Source organism: Corvus kubaryi, unplaced genomic scaffold, assembly GCF_017639235.1.
Source record: "Corvus kubaryi isolate FWS band 111438036 unplaced genomic scaffold, C.kubaryi_AGA036_p1.0 37334, whole genome shotgun sequence".
Taxonomy (NCBI): Eukaryota; Metazoa; Chordata; class Aves; order Passeriformes; family Corvidae; genus Corvus; species Corvus kubaryi.
Genome location: NW_024581108.1, coordinates 10,133,277 through 10,149,553, shown reverse-complemented (window position 1 = coordinate 10,149,553; position 16,277 = coordinate 10,133,277). Strand labels below are relative to the sequence as shown.

The 16,277-nt window shown below is 42.4% G+C and overlaps 1 protein-coding gene across 8 annotated transcripts in view; it reads right to left on the bottom strand.

Moving 5' to 3' along the window:
* Nucleotides 1–6,932: 6,932 nt before the first annotated feature.
* The window catches only part of HFM1 (helicase for meiosis 1), a 44,684-nt gene continuing 35,339 nt past the window's right edge, over nucleotides 6,933–16,277 (bottom strand). For all 8 annotated transcript variants that reach the window (XM_042030237.1, XM_042030238.1, XM_042030240.1 and 5 more), the window contains one exon: nucleotides 6,933–16,234. In XM_042030237.1, the coding sequence (XP_041886171.1) occupies nucleotides 16,168–16,234 (67 nt within the window). In that variant the 3' untranslated portion in view covers nucleotides 6,933–16,167. The remainder of the gene's footprint in view (nucleotides 16,235–16,277) is intronic.

Genomic DNA, 16,277 nt, shown 5'->3' with positions numbered 1-16,277 from the left:
CAAACCAGGCACCAGGCAGAGACTCATGCCCCAGGTGCCTCTCTGTCCACTGACCATGTGGTGACATTGCTCAGTCTGTGTCAGTCCATCTTCCCTTTGCCCCAACAATTCCCTCCTTTGTCTCAATACCAACATTCAGGTTTGCCTCATGAGGCAACGTGGTAGCTTGCAGCTGGATTTGCTCCCTCGTCCAACTCTGCCACCCACCACAGAAAACAAATGCTCCTTTTGGCTGCATCAGAGACAGAGATTTGTGCTGGATTAAAGCAATCACATGACTCCTGGCTTCTCAGAGGAGCAGAACTCCTCCCACCTTACACTACAGGTGTGCCAGCTTAGCCTTTCACTAAGTGGTGGTATTTCAGGCACATATCCATTTCTGCCAGCTCACCAGCCACTGATCACAGTGGTGGGTTTAAACCAACTTTACAGCGGGTGGGAAGGAGGAAAGGACTCCCCTAAACTGCCCATAGGCTGGGGACAGACTAGTTTTGTGGCTGGACAGGGATTTTGTTAATCTGATTTTTAGCTTTGCTTACATGGGGAACGGCCATTTCCCTAGGGCTACACAGGTCCTTTCAAGTCCTGCAACACTTGAATTTGTTCCTTGTATTCTCACACTGAAGTGGCAAACACTAGATGCAGAGATCACTTTGCATCTGTTAAAGAACTAAACAAAACTAAAAGTTCCAAAACAGAGTACTGACACACACAAGTTTGTAACCTATCTTGGGAATGCAGTGTTTTCTTTCACAAGCAGTCCCACATAGCCTCTTTTTAATGATCTGCAGAGACACACAAATTCACTGGTGGTATTAAATTAGAAGTGAAAAACAACAGAGACAGCAGACGCATTATACAAATGCGAAAGAGAAATGAAAAATATAGGAAGGAGAAAGGAAATGTAACGACATTTGGAAAAAAGAGAACAGCATTACAGTGTGGAGAACAATAAGATGTATGTATACATGGTATCAGGCACAGATTGACCAAGGGAGATCAAAAATGTGGCAAGAGGAACAGTTCAGCAGTAGAAGGGGAAAGACAGTTCTTTTCTCCTCAATGCTGAAGATGCAGGACACTGGATACCCTTTGGGGTGAAGTCCTCATGCATAGAGCTGTGCCTGTAAAATAACATGGATACAGTTCCAACAACCTTTTGTTGAAACAAAGAGCAAATGGAAGTATTTAAAAATCACATAATGAATGACTTTTGATGATTCCTAAACAACCATATAACCAGAAAATACATGCTGATCAACCTCTCTTCCTCGTGTGGACAACTGCATAAGTAAAGCTGATGTCCATGTGAACCTGACACCATCCTATCAACTTTTGTTTCCATCTGAGAAATCCTTTAAATAACATTCAGAATAGGTTTAACATCAGTTATCACTCTGATTATTTCATTCCTGAGAGAAACGATTTCAAAATTGTACTTTCCAGTTGCAGATTAAAGAGATACTTCTAGGCTTCCTACCTTCTTTAACAAAGTAAGATCCATTGGGTCTCAGAAGCTGAACATTAATACAGATGAGATTTGCTGTCATTTTAGTAAATGTTAGCAGCAAACGTTTAGCATTCTCATTACTTTCCCACCCAAACCTCATCTACTCCTGTTGAGAAGTAAACTGGATTTCTTATACCCTCATGCTGCCTTAGTCTTGTGCTTAGGGATACCTGCCACTGTCGGACCCCAGCTTTTCTGCTCGGCTTCACAAAGTGAAAGCAGGTTGTTGCCTCAGGGCGTAAAGAGGGCAGCTTTTCACGCCTGTGATGCACAGGTACCCAGCTGACCTTTTAAGCAGCCTTCTGTCCTCCAGGGAGGCTGCTGGAACAGGGGGAATGCTGCTCACTCACCGCATGGCACATGTGCAAACAGCAACTTGCCACATCTGATGCTGTGGTATGTAGCTGGCACTGGAAAGCAACATACATTGCTGCAGAGGGCAAGGCACGAAGGGAATCTTTTCATTGTGCATCAGCAAGCAGTGGAAGTCCATTTAGCTTGCCTTGCATTTCTTATAGACACATCACCTTCACACTGCAGCCAGAGTCACAGCACTTGCCTCTGACTACAGCATACATCCCCAGAAACAGGGGTGGAGGGGAGACAGGGAGACAGGACAAGTCTCTTAGCAAGGGACAGAGTTGGGCCCTCTCAAATCTCACCCTGCAGAGCCATGAACTCCTGGCCCTGCTGCTGGAGAAAACAGGGAAAATCCCACATCCTGATAACAATCCAGAGCAAAACTATGCCCTGTGGATTTTGTATGAGGTACGGCATTGCCTAAATCAGGTCTAATTGCCACACAATACAGGATGAAGAATCTCTTAATTCCTCAGAATCTGTCCCAAAGGCTGAGCACTCTTAGCGCTCATAATCTTGTGCACCGAGTCATATTAAATAAGTTGCAGAACTCAGCCCAGGTTTGCCACACTTCCTCCAGTGCACTGCATTAGCAGGAAGGATGAGCTGCAATCTGAGCCTAAAAACCAGGGTGCGCATTCTCTTCTTCCACTTTCCCCAGGCTTTATACCTAAAGCAGAGCAGGAACTAGGTGACTTATCTGCTGTCAGCACCTTCCATGTTCTAAAGTTTTCTATCAGGGCACAGAAGAGCCATAATAATGAAGAACTACATTATCTCACTTTGCATCAGATTTTCCACCTCCCTCTGTGACTTACCATGCCAAAATCTCTGCTATTTGAGTGATATAGAAAGCAGGAGATGAAGGCTCAAAACACACAATTTTGCCTAGAATATGCAGCAAATAGAGTCTAATTAGAATTTAATATTTATGAGCTATGTTCATCTAACATAATTCGTTCTGCCCCACTGTATCACTTGAGTATCACTTAGAAGACAAGAAGGTTTGAGGTGAAGTCTCTTAGAGAAACACAGCAGATGCCATGTGGGGAGCAGCAGCCTGGAGGCTGACAGGACCTGCTCTGCAGAGACGCCGGCCTGCAGGACAGCGGCAGAGGAGCCCACGGATAGGAGGGCTCCGAGACATTAAATACCTGCTGGCTGAAAGCTGGGAGAGCTACAACAACCAAGAAGAGTTTGTCCTCATCAGCTGCGCAGGGCTGCGGGCTCCTTCCCGGCGGAGGCTGACGTGGGCGCGTCACGTGCGGCCGTGTCCCCGGAGCCCCGCTTCCAGCGGCCGTGTCCCCGCAGCCATGTCCCTCAGCCCCGCTTCCTGCGGCCGTGTCCCCACAGCCGTGTCCCCGCAGCCCCGCTTCCTGCGGCCGTGTCCCCACAGCCGTGTCCCCTCAGCCATGTCCCTCAGCCCCGCTTCCTGCGGCCGTGTCCTCGGAGCCCCGCTTCCAGCGGCCGTGTCCCCTCAGCCATGTCCCTCAGCCCCGCTTCCTAAGGCCGTGTCCCCGCAGCCCCGCTTCCTGCGGCCGAGTCCCCTCAGCCCCGCTTCCTGCGGCCGTGTCCCCGCGGCCGTGTCCCCGCAGCCGTGTCCCCGCAGCCGTGTTCCCGGAGCCCCGCTTCCAGCGGCCGTGTCCCCGGAGCCCCGCTTCCTGCGGCCGAGACCCCTCAGCCCGACTTCCCGCGGCGCGCCCCGCGGAGGGCAGCGGCTCAGGCAGCACAGCGGCTGCGGCCAGCGGGAAAACGCCACTCTCCCGGCACAGCTCACTGGGACAATGTCCCTGAGCAACATCCCTGCCTCTGCCTGTTGGTTTGTAGAACTAAGTCCTAGAAATGAGTGACCCACAAAACGGAGCTTCCACACAACTGGATGCTTAATGAAAGTGCACCACAATGTGTATAACGAAGTCGGGAATTAAACACTGGGGAGAAATTCAGGATTTGACTGCGGGTGTCAAGGAGGCCTTGTCTCATCAGAAGTCAAACGTTGACTAAAACCGGGAACAAAGCAAACCCCTGAGCACCTACATGACGGAGAATACCCTCGAATGAAGCAAACAGCTAAAAATAAAATAACCATTAGAGTTATATCCCCTTTCACCTCCTAGTAGTATGTAAAAAAACACATTAAGGCCACACCTAGACAGAACTGTTGGGTATATGACAAGTTTCCTCCAAGACCCTGTGTTTTTAGTCCAGCATCTGAGATCTCTGCACAAGCTCCACACTGCTGCACACCACAGTTCTCCTTGGCTGGGGTGTGGGACAAACACAAGACCAATTCTTCAGCCAAGACTCATCTACTATGGCAAAAACAATGAACTAAGGATACACTCACTGTGTCAGGAGATCCTATAAATTAGAAGCACTGCAAGGGTTAATAACAAAAGAAATGGCAGGATATACGGAGTTGCATTTACAGCTTGTATTTTTGTACTGAAAGTAAGGATCCTTATTCAGGAGTGAATTCTACTCAATGAAACTCAAATTTTAAGTAAATGCAAACAGCCTACACTGAAAATGTGAAAAATAAACAAAATATCATTTAATTTAATTTGAGTGCCCAAGCAAGTAATTTTGAAGTCTGTTTAATGTTTAGGAAGAAAAAGCCTTAGTTCAGTCTCTACAAATGGTTTTAGTTACTTCTGTGACTTTCCATCTCTTGAGGATAATCTGCTCCTAATAAGGACAATTGCTTAGATTTATTACCCCACTGAGGTCTTGTTAAAGATCTAACAAAAATCCTATTTAAATGAAAAGGACAATAGAATCTTTAAAGTCAGTGTAGAGTTTAATTAAAACCTGAAACAGAATCGATGTCTTTATGCATTAGAAAAGCAAAAACAGATTTCAAAGCTGTTAAACTACATGTAATTGGCATAAACTATCCACTGAAAGTAAAAAAAAAAGAAAAAGCAGACTATCCTATGGAAATTGGAGTCTATTAATAAATAAAAAACCTGAAACATGTGCATAGCACCATATTTTTGCATGCATTTTTTTATTTGCCTAATTTGCTAAGCATATCTTAGAGCAAACATGAGACACACTAGCTGTTAAGTTGAACAAATCCAAAAGGGACAAAAAGAGACTGATTGAAATCCATGCATTAACATGAACCAGCATTTAAAAACGTTTCATAATGTTCCCAAAGAGAGCATGTAAACTGCAGCAGTCTCAGTGCAAAACTGCTGTAATCTGTGTTCCCATGTAGTCATTATTCATACATGGGAGTCTACAGATCCTACAGTAATTTTTCATGCATGAATAGTTTAAAACCCAAAATCACTGACATAAATCCACAAGGGAGACCTCACTTTTGAAAGTTAACATCTCTGGGAAGGAATGTGGAGCCAGATACCAGTCCATGTGCTGACACATTTTTCCTGTAGGGAAGGTGCCTCGACCACAGGCACACCCAAGCTTTCCCCAGCCCCAGAGCCACTGCAGGCCACTTGGGTGCCGGCTGCAGAGCCAAACCCAGCAAGGTCTGGACAGGACAAAGCAGAGCAAAGCCAAGTCTTACCACTTCTCCCTTCTCCCTCTGGCATGCAACTGGAACCTCGCACGTAGGGAAGGGAGATCAGCCCAACAGCTGCTTTGGGCACGCACTTTCCTTTTCAGAAGAAAATTAATTCTGAGACAAAAACTATCCCATAACCTATTTCTGCATTAAGAAGGCACTTTTCTTTCCCTTCTTTGCCACAGGGAAGGGTGATGGGCTGGATGGGGCGGGCAGACCCGCGAATGGGCTCGGTACAGAGGAACTGCACACCAATACGCTCCACGCAGCAGTGGCTGGCAATGGTGCTCCAGCTCGGCCTCCCCTCTGGCTGGCCCAGATGGCACCCGAGAGTAACGGAGACAGAGGGAACTGCGGTGCTGGAGTGGGGTCACACGCCTCCCTCGTCTGGAAAAATCCCGAAAGGATGGTATGTCACCGTCCCTCTGCAGCACATCAGTCCCTCATTAACCATTTAATCCGCTTGGTTAGAATACACTGCAAGCCTCGTGCCCTGCCACCAGGTCCCTCCGGGGCGCGGGTGGGCGCCGGTGGCGGCCGGGTCCCTCCCGGGGTCCCTGCCCGCGGGTCTGCGTGTCACCTACTCAGCAGTACCGAGACCCGAGAGCCCTCTGGACAAGCACCGTGGAACACAGCATAGGGTGGGTGCAGCACAAGCTGTGCCATACCGCGGTCTCACCTTGCGCCTGGTGCCAGCACCGAGGGGGAGCGCACGGTGACACGCGAGTGCCGCCGGCTAAAGCACCCGGAGGGCGGCACCCCGAAGGCGGCACCGCGGCCGTCCCGGGCCGTCCCCGCGCACGCTTGCGGGGCAAGGGGCCGCCGTCCCGTGCGGCCCACCCGTCTCCGCGGCCCGGGGGGAGCGGATGCGGAGCCCGAGCCCGGCCCCGGCCCCGCGCTGTCTCTCCCGCACTGCGCCGGGGCCGCGGAGCTCCCGCGGGTGCGCGGTGAACGAGGGCTCGTTCCGCGCACGGTCCCTGCACGACAGATGGGCGATTCCTCAATGCACCTCAGGCGGGCGATTGTGAGCGCAGTAACGGAGGGGAAATGTCCGATGTGAGGCCTGTGTGAAAGACATATTAAAGCACTTAGTGTGCGTTGCGTCCTGGGGGTTGTATTCAATGACCTTTTTAAAGAAATATGTTCTGAAGTCTCTTGTCAGGGTTTGTGGCAAGACACAGGTGTTTACAAATATATTGTATTACCCATTCCAGTTGGTGGCAAAGAGCTCTTCATTTCCCATTCCATCCACACAAGGAGTGGAAAAGTAAATTTAGTGCTGCTCTTTAATTGGTTCTTTCACTAGAGATACAAAGCCTAGCACAGTTTCAAGGCAATGAGGAATGCTGTGAAGCTGGAATGAAATCTTGGAGCATCCCAAGCACTTTCAAACACCTCTATAGCTAATAAGCAGAACTATATCTTGGTGAGTTATGACTAAGCTCCAAATAAAAAATACTATTGAAAATATATTAATAGCTGACAATGACAATTCTAAGCAGGATTTGCATCTCTGTTCCATTAATGTTATGTAGTTCACTTGACATACACATGAAACAAAGGCTGTTTTCCAGTTCAAGGATGAGTGAAATACAACCGTGGTAGGTAACATTTTAGTCTGCTTTGCTCTTTGTACACATGCACCTTCTTCTGGCTGTAACAGCATTGCCAAGAGATAAGAGACATGCTTCTCAAAACATATTTCACATAACAACCCTACAGAACAACTGGTCTGGTACAACAGCTGAGTGATACAGGGCAAGAGTGGAGCTCCACAGCATCAACAAACTTTTCTGACAGAACACAGATTTACACTCAGTGACTATTTTCATTACTGATTAGGTTTCCATGTCTTCACAAGCACATTCCAGTCATATTTCCAAAACTATCTGGCCAGTCAGCACAACCTTGTATAGCAGTACAAAAAATGGCATCTGCATAAAGTTTGTCTACAGGAGCAAAAAGGTGAAATACAGGCATGAAGGTGAGGAATGTCCCAAACTCAACACTACCCTCAAGGCCTCAGTGCTTCATGTAGGCAACAGGTGGTTTCTAAAGCTGTGCCTCTGAAGGAGGCAATACTTTGTCCACTATTTTTCCTCCTTTTTAGTATTTTTAGTTTTTCTTTTTAGACATGATATGTCCCGAGTTAAAAGTCTTAGAACAGATACCCCACTCCCACATTAAAAGTTATGGGAGGGACTTTTTCGTAAAAACACATATATCAGATGCTTCTTTAGTAAATTTATCCTGTTGGGGTAATGGATTGTTGTCCTTGTCCTGCAGGAGGCTGATGCTGGGGATGGGCCTGCTCTGGGTGCCTTCCCTGATCCAGAGCTCTGGGACTCTCCTTCCAGGCCTGGATTATGATGTTTTCATGTCTGACACCAACTCTACCTATGGCTGCACTCACAGATTTTTCAGTGAATACTTACACAGCTACAGCACCTAACACCATATCAGCCCAGCATTTCCCAATATTAGGGGTATGGAGGAATACAGATAAAGCACTTTACTTCCCATGCATCATCCCACTCCAGGAAAGGAAACAATTTCTCACAGGTCTTAAGTAAGCAAAAGGTGAGGCCTACAATTTAACTGGGGCCACAAATACAAATATTTTGATAGTTACCTCAGTGGAGAGGTAAATGTTTCAGCGCTAACACCTGGAAGCTTGAAATTGGATGACACATTTTCAAATCAGCCTCAGAGTGACAAACAGCCCAAAGCAAAATACATAGCTACTTTGGAAAGTGTTAATGCAGATTAAATCCAGTCAATAGCAGAAGTCAGAGTTATTAATAAATTCTTCTGGTTCTCAGATCTGCTCTTCCAGAAGAAAAGCACTTTAAGAATGCAACAGATGCTTTGCTTTTGAGCACACTCCAGCAGATCTCAGTACAGTTCACATACACCTGAACGAGCAGGAGTTCACTCAAGTGAGTGAAGAGGCCTGTCCCACATCTGTTACAACTTACCCACTTGCAGGACTAACACCCAGTTATCTCTATAAAGCTAAAACCAACCAACCAAAACGAGAAAGAGGCAAGGTTTAAGAGTGGTTAGCTCTTTTAATTCTGTCCACAAGGACCCCGAATTAGCAATTGTGTTTCGGTAGATGCTTTTCTGTTTGATAAGCACACACACAGAATCCAGGTTTATAAAGGAAGGTTTTATTGGAATGGGAGGATAGAATTGTTCTTTAAATCACAACGAGTCTGATCTGTTGGAGAGCTAGATTAAATAAAAAGCTTGAAAAGTAATGTTCCCACTGTGTCACTGCAGGGTAAATCTTTCTTCCCAGTCTTCCTTCCAATCTGAACATTTCTGAAATGGTTCACAGAGTGCCACAGACACCACTCAGCCTGCTCTAGGAAACTTTCCTTTCTCCTGTCACTTCTAGAGCTTTGCTTTGTCCTACGAGCAAAATCCCAGCTCCTTCACAACACTGCCTACAAGTTCTCAGATCACTGCATTTCCTTTCTCTAGCCAACTTGGTAGCATCAGGTGTCTTCATCCCTGAGCACTGCTCTATTCCTCTCAGAGGAGGAGATGTCTGCCCCTTCCAGAACACAGGAGGCAAACAGATGCCCTCCTTGTAGCTTTCTTCACACCGGCAAAAGTTGCAGCAACAGATTATAATTCACAGTACTTCTGCAGTGAGCTCAATGTTCACCACCCACACAAGCAGGGAAAGTACAGGAACATCAGGAACAACTGAGGAGAGACTTGGGTCTTTCTTTGAGAAAATACTTTTTGTTTACACAGGCTGTAGAAAAGTCACATTTTCTTGACCACAGTTCTTTTTTAAATGCAGGACATATTTTCTTTGCCCAAAATTCAAAGAGGCACTCAAATACACTAATCATAAACATGCTTTTAGCATTTTATTAAGCAAGTTGCTTCTACTGTCACAATGACTGGTCCTATGTTACTGTCACCTTTCCCCAGTTACTCCCTAGTACTGCATGAACAGGCAGATACACCCATCTACTAAACAAAATGCAACAAAGCCTCTACCCAACTTTGGATCTGCTTAAACTGACAGTAAAGTCACAAGTTACAGTAGGAACTATCTTTAAATACAATTAAATAAAATAACAAAGCTAGAAAAAAATCACAGCAGGTCCTATAAGAACGTTCAGACAAGAACTTAAAATAATACCTCATGTCAGGTTACCATTTGTTTTGCACTAAATATTGAAGAATGCTGGCAGGAAAAATATTTGTTATTCTTCTACTATTTCTCTAGGCACTGTAAGACAGTCATTCTGCCACAAAACTTCTGCCGAGGTAGGCTCTGGTGGTGGAATGCATTTAGAAATGATGGCCAGATGATGGCACAGTAAACGTCCTTCTTTTGAAGGGCTGTACATGTCTATTAGAAATATTCCTTGTTCCATATGCATGTGGAGGATTAGACACATACACTCCTCACACAGAACAGCTACCTCCCGGAACACGTCAGCAGAGTATTTACTACCAAATCCAGAAGGAGTTTGTGATTCTTACACTGTCCCCATTAATGAGAAAAATGTCACTATACAAAAGCTCTCTCTTTTTTTTCCTTTCTTATCAAATCCTTCAAACAGCTGATAACTAGTTTTTCTAGATTGGAGAGTCAGATGGAATTCTGAATCTATTATTTTACTAAAACCCCAGGGGTCAACTTATCACCTGCAAACCATTTTACATGGACAATTTGACTTTCATGTGGAGTGTCAGAACATACCCTAGATGGAAATCTAAAATAAATTATATGGAATAATGCCTTCTTTGTGCTGAAATTTATCGGTCCCACACTACAATAATTTTGAAAATTGGATCCCTTAAGCTACAGTGCTGAGATATTAACTGCTTGAACTGAAAGAGCAGGTCTGATCAGCTGCTATAAAGTCTATGGACAGAGACTAATTTCTATTGAACCACATGCTTATCGGAAGCTGTGCTCCACCACTGCAAGCTGCCAACTTTATTTTCCTCCAGAATACACAGCCCATCTTTTTACAATTATCCTCAGTATGCACTGTCACTTCAGCAAATCCATTCCAGAAGCTAAGAATGCGTCTAAGCTTCTGCTAATACGGTTGTCTGAGATAATCACACCCAGGAGACAGGGAGGGAGAGAGATCCACTTGTACCTCTTATCTTCCTAACACAGGTTATTTTCCTCCAGTCTCTGAAATGCATCTCTGGGATATATCACAAGATAAGCAGATCTATTTCATGGCCAACACTTTATTTAGCACTTCTGCTGCCATACTTTGGAAATAAAATTATTTGATAATGTGCTGATGCTTTGGTCAGTGCACCTTTTACATCTGTTAGTACAATTTTTAGAAACCAAACTGACCTCAGAGCTTAAAATCTTTATCATTGAGAAGATACTGAAAATTATAAATGATACAGCTGCTGGATGACTATTCTTTGAGTAGAAACTCCCAACTAGACAGAACACCTTTTCTAGGCATAACACATAAGACACAAGGATGGAGCTCTGGGATAAAAGAAGAGTATTTCCTACACCCAGGAACCTAACAAGTCTGGACTACAACAGCTAAAATATTACATCACAACCAGGAAAAGAATTCTAGTAAGAAACTGTACTGCCTCATTATCATTCAGATGAATTAATAGTCTTTATAAACTGAAAGAAATTGCTAAAAAGGAGGTTCTGATTCACACATCCAAGTTTCTAGATAGCACTACTTTCACTTTTTCTTTACTAGGCAGTGTCAAGCTCTCCATGAGGCATTCAAAACTAATGACAATTCACTGTGGCAAATCAATCTCTCTAAGCAGAGAACCTATTGCTTCTGACAATGGCATTCAGCTCACTAAGACCTTTGCCAGCAGGGATTTGAAAACCAAGGTGTGTCAGGTCTCTTCCAAACCTTTTAATGCCTGTCTGTCCAACATCTTTCTTTTATTTTAGGATGAATCTAAGAAGCAGCAGGAGCCTATCAGTAAATGAACACTTGTCCCAAATAAGTGGCTTGGCTGCTTGAAGAAACACCATCAAAGGTATTGGCAAAGCAGGATATAATAAGAATCTGTGAAAATATGACTTTACAGAGTTCAATGGCAAGGTTCACTATATTACTTACTACACAGATTAAAGCATACAAAAAAAGTAATATTTCTATGTCTACTTTCCTTATATCCTACCGTTTATTAAAGTGACTACAGCAAGTTAGCAGGCCTTTTTCTGTCTCACCCAAACAATAGGAATTTGCTCACATCACAAATTCGCAGTACTGAAGATAAGGAAAAGTGCCAAGTTAGGAGTTTTGCACTTGTACTGATGAATATTCTGAGCACTTTTAAGTGCTTAAACTGTTGAGATAAATGTTTTGGAATCTATTTCTATACATTATAGCTTAATTAGATCAAAAAAAGACATCCATAATTTCAAAGGATAAAGCCTGAATCTAGCCTGAATCTAGCTGGAAGTGTGATCAGGTATCAGCATGCAGCAGCTTAAAACAAGTTACGCAAGCTGACCTTAATATGTGTGAATATCAAGTTTCCAATGTAGAAATATGTATTTTTCAATATACTTTTCTGGGCAGAAATCATGTCATTTATATGCAAATCAGACTATATTCTGCAGCTGATTCTTCTGTGCTGAAGCCATGGGAATTATTTGCACTTAATAAAGCCTCATAAATAGGTTTTGCCTCTAAGTGGGTGGGGGAACAGCAAATGTATCATAGCCATTTACAGTTACAAGTGTCTTTTTATTTTGAAAGTTATATGCATCCTTTAATAGGAAGTTTCACAGTTACAAAAGAAACATTGTTTCCTTTATATAAACAAAATACTCTTCAAGCCTTCAAAACAAAATGTTTTGCCTTATTCCCTATGCTCAGCTCTCTAAAATGTACAAATTGCCATCTAGCATCAGTCAAAAAGACAGTTCGTTTGACATGCTAGTTCCACGCAGTATATGTTAAATATGGGAAGAAATTACTTGTTATTATATCTAGGCACTTTTATTATATTTGAAAGGACATATACCTTCTTTACATGAAGTATGTCCACCCAGTACCATCTATTGCATTTCTGCAAAACATCTTAACACTTTCACACACCACCAATTAGATGTACCCCTCACGTCGTGGCACATGGAAATCATCCGTTTAAAATGCACAAGAGGACAGACTCGGCATCGCTCAAAGCACATTCGCACAGAGCAGCGAAAGCGTAGTGCTTCAGTGTGGTAGGCAGCATACTAAAGCCAGCTGGGAAACAACTCTCCCTAACTGTTATAAATGGTCTGGACTGGGACTCTTGTTAAGGGCAGGACAGGCAGGGCAGGACTGTAAGTTAACAGCAGCACAACTTTTCCAGTCACTTCCCAACCAGAGGGAAGAGCAGCATTGCTCAGAGACAGACAGGCGACAAAAGAGCCTCAAGGGCCCCTATTGCTTACAAAGGTGCAGTCCTTACTCCAGCCCCTTCCATCTCAAACTCCTGTCCAGAGCACATGGAGACCAGGAGTTACAACACTGGCAGAAAAGTGAAGGCTTAAACTCATACAATTTAATGTCACACAGATTTCAAGAACAAACACAGAAGCATGGCTCAGCCAGGTTGGCCCTTATCTCAGCTGAACAGCAGCAGCCAATAAATACCTGCCCTTTTTCTATCTGATTGTTTCAGTCAAGCTGAACTTCATCACTGAAAACACCATATGTGTCTCAGTTAATTCTCATGGAAATCTTCCAAAAATTCAATGTGTTATTAGCCCTCTGCAGGAAGTGAATTTTACCCTGATTAGTCCCTTCTTTTCTATTTCCCTGTTAAGCAAAGGAGCTTGGAAAAAACCCCAAGCATTCACGGATCTCATTTCAGAGATATAATTAAAGATTCTGACAGTAAAACAATGGATGTGATCCAGCTCTTTTGCTCATCTACATAAAATGCAGAAGGGGTGATATAAAGAGCTAATGCAAGACACCCTTTCTTTCAGAAGAGGTACCACTGGTACTGTCATAATGATGAATTAGATTGGTATCATTTGTGCTCTGCAAAATGACTGATTTTAACTATTTTGTGCATATTGGTTTCATATGGTGACTTCTGTTCATTCTTTATCATTATTCTGACTGCCTTTAAGAGCACCAACTTTTATACCTCACATAACTATTCTGTGAAGGTATATCTAAGTAAAAATAAACCCAAATAACCAGAGTCTCACTTGTTGCAACTGCTCTTATTTTAACAATTACTGTAATGTTTAACTCATTAAAATCTTCAATAAATTAATAAAGTCTACATAATTAAAATGTGCACAAAACATGCTCCCTAGAATAAAAATTATGTCACAATACATTTACAGTATTCTGTATGCTATAAACTTACCTTATACACAAATGTGTCTGGCAACATGTTTAAACACTACGCTTATTTTCCCACTATTTTTTGAAGATTATGGGTTTTGAGTGCATATTGCATTTTCTTCAGGCACAGATATGGTTGACCTCAGTTTATATTTTGAAATCAATATGTGTGATGGGACAAGGAAGCATATAAGGAAGTTGAAGTTAAATTAAAAGCAGGTATAAGCATGTATTTTATTATGGAGAATCACACGAGTAAGATAGTAAAATCTGACTTCTTGTCACATTGAATTTTCTTTCACTACTCCATTATAGGAAACAGTATTTTTTATAATGTAAATTTTGTAGAATCATCCCCAGACTAAAGTCTGTGGCATCCTGCTGTATCCCCAAAGAATTACTTACACAATCCCATTGATTGAAACTCAAGCCACTCATTTAATGTTACAACTCTATGTAGAATTAAAAATAAGGATCAGTTTAGACTCCAACAACGATTTTAGTTACTTTAGTCTATATTTTACTCATTGTTAGTAGCTTAGTGAAATATTCTGATGATATCCTGCTGAATTTAATTATTCTCTTTTAGCATTTGGTCAGCACCTGAAACAAAGCACAGCCATCTTTTGCTGTTTTATTCACCTTAGGAAAGTTAGATCCTTAGATGGATAAAGGAATTCAGGCATCTCATGTGCACAAGAAAGGCAATTCAGTGAGCCTGCCTGTGAAATGACAGCACACCAGCCTCTCCATGTCACTCTCATCACAGGTAATTTGGGGAGTTCCACCAAAGAGTAATTCAGCCCACTTACAATCTGAAATATTTTCTGACAGTGTTTGCCTCTTTCTAGTGACTAGACAGGGTGTCCAGGTGAACTAGGTTTATCACTTAATGTGATTCAATTAAACAATGGAAATTACAGCTCTCCATAGCTATGTCAACACTTCTGGGGCATGACCTGGGATTTTTGTCCCCATGTCATTTATACGAAGCATCTTTTGAGAAACATCACTGTATCTGCCTGGGAGGCATCTGTTTTCCATGGAAATCAGAAGATGGTGATGGGCAGGAGATAAACTCCACATTCTTACATCTTACCCTGACACAGAACTGTAATGTGTACATGACTAGGACTGCTGGGCTAAATGTAGCAGTAGTATAGTAATTTAATTCTGAGTTACATCAGCTTGGAAGCTTAATTAATTAAAAAATCGGACAAAAAGGGATTACAGCTTCCAGATGTAATAAAATACTTGAGGTGTAGAAAAGTGAGGTTTAAACTTGGGCCTGCTGACTTTTGCATAGTCCAAAACATATTGAGTGGTGAGTATTGAGACTGCTTACGCTAGGCCATTCTTTCATGCAGAGAAAGAGTTATATCAAGTCAAAAGCATAAGGAAACACTGCAGTCAAGTAAAATGTTACTAGCTGAGAAAATTACAACCTAGTAGTGCAGCAAAACATGGCTGCATTTGGTTGCACCACAAACAATATTACAAGAACAGACAGCTAATGTTCCACACGTGATTGTAACATTTTAATTCCTCACATTTTGAATAATTAGCAGTAAAAATTAACAGTCTCTTGGATTTTAGGCAATATCATATCTTCTACTAACTGTTGAACTTGCAAGGTCTACTGTTCAAACACTAAAGCTATAAGAAGATATCCAAAACCAATGCCTGGTGCCTAAATCTGTATTAGGACACACGAATGTCCATTTTATGACCTTGGGTATGAAAGTGAACAGCCAATGGAGTTTTAGAATATTTTTACAGACATTTAACAACTGGTTTGCTGAGAATCTGGAAACATATCTGCTTAAGTTGCACTTTTTTATTAACACATTCATAGCACTGTCAAAAGGAATATCTAGAATCTAGAATAATTTATCATTCTATTACTTCTATTTTTAAATCTAATTATTTCACAGAATCAGCACTATGAAAAATTCAGCTTCAGAGAAACTTAAAGCAAAACCCAAAAAACATTACGAAATTTCCAAGGAAAGAGTCTTTCATTCACTTAAAGATTACTTGAGAAGCAGGACATGTTACTACAAACAGATTACTACAAATCCCTTACTTTCCCTTATGGGATTTTCTGTTATCTATAAAAGCACCTTCAGTTCGTGAACTATTCTCCTTTGACATATTTCAATATTTTTTCTTTATAAACCTGAAAACAGCAAGGTCAACAAACAAATACTTAAGTACTTATCAAAACAATATATTATTTCTTATAGTCTATAAATTCTATAAACTAGACATCAGTTTTATTATTATATACTCTACACAGCAATCCAGATACTGATAAACAGGTATACAACAGAAATCAAATTCTCTTAACTGAAGCCTTCACTGTAAAATTGACTGTAAGTTTTTTCCCCAGCGCTTACAATGTATTTTGTTTACATGTTTTACAAAATACCATCAAATATTCCAAGAAAGGGCTTGACATCATTGACTTCATCATCAAGAAGACATCTAAAGAAAATTAAGCAAACAAACAAACAAATAAGGTATAGCT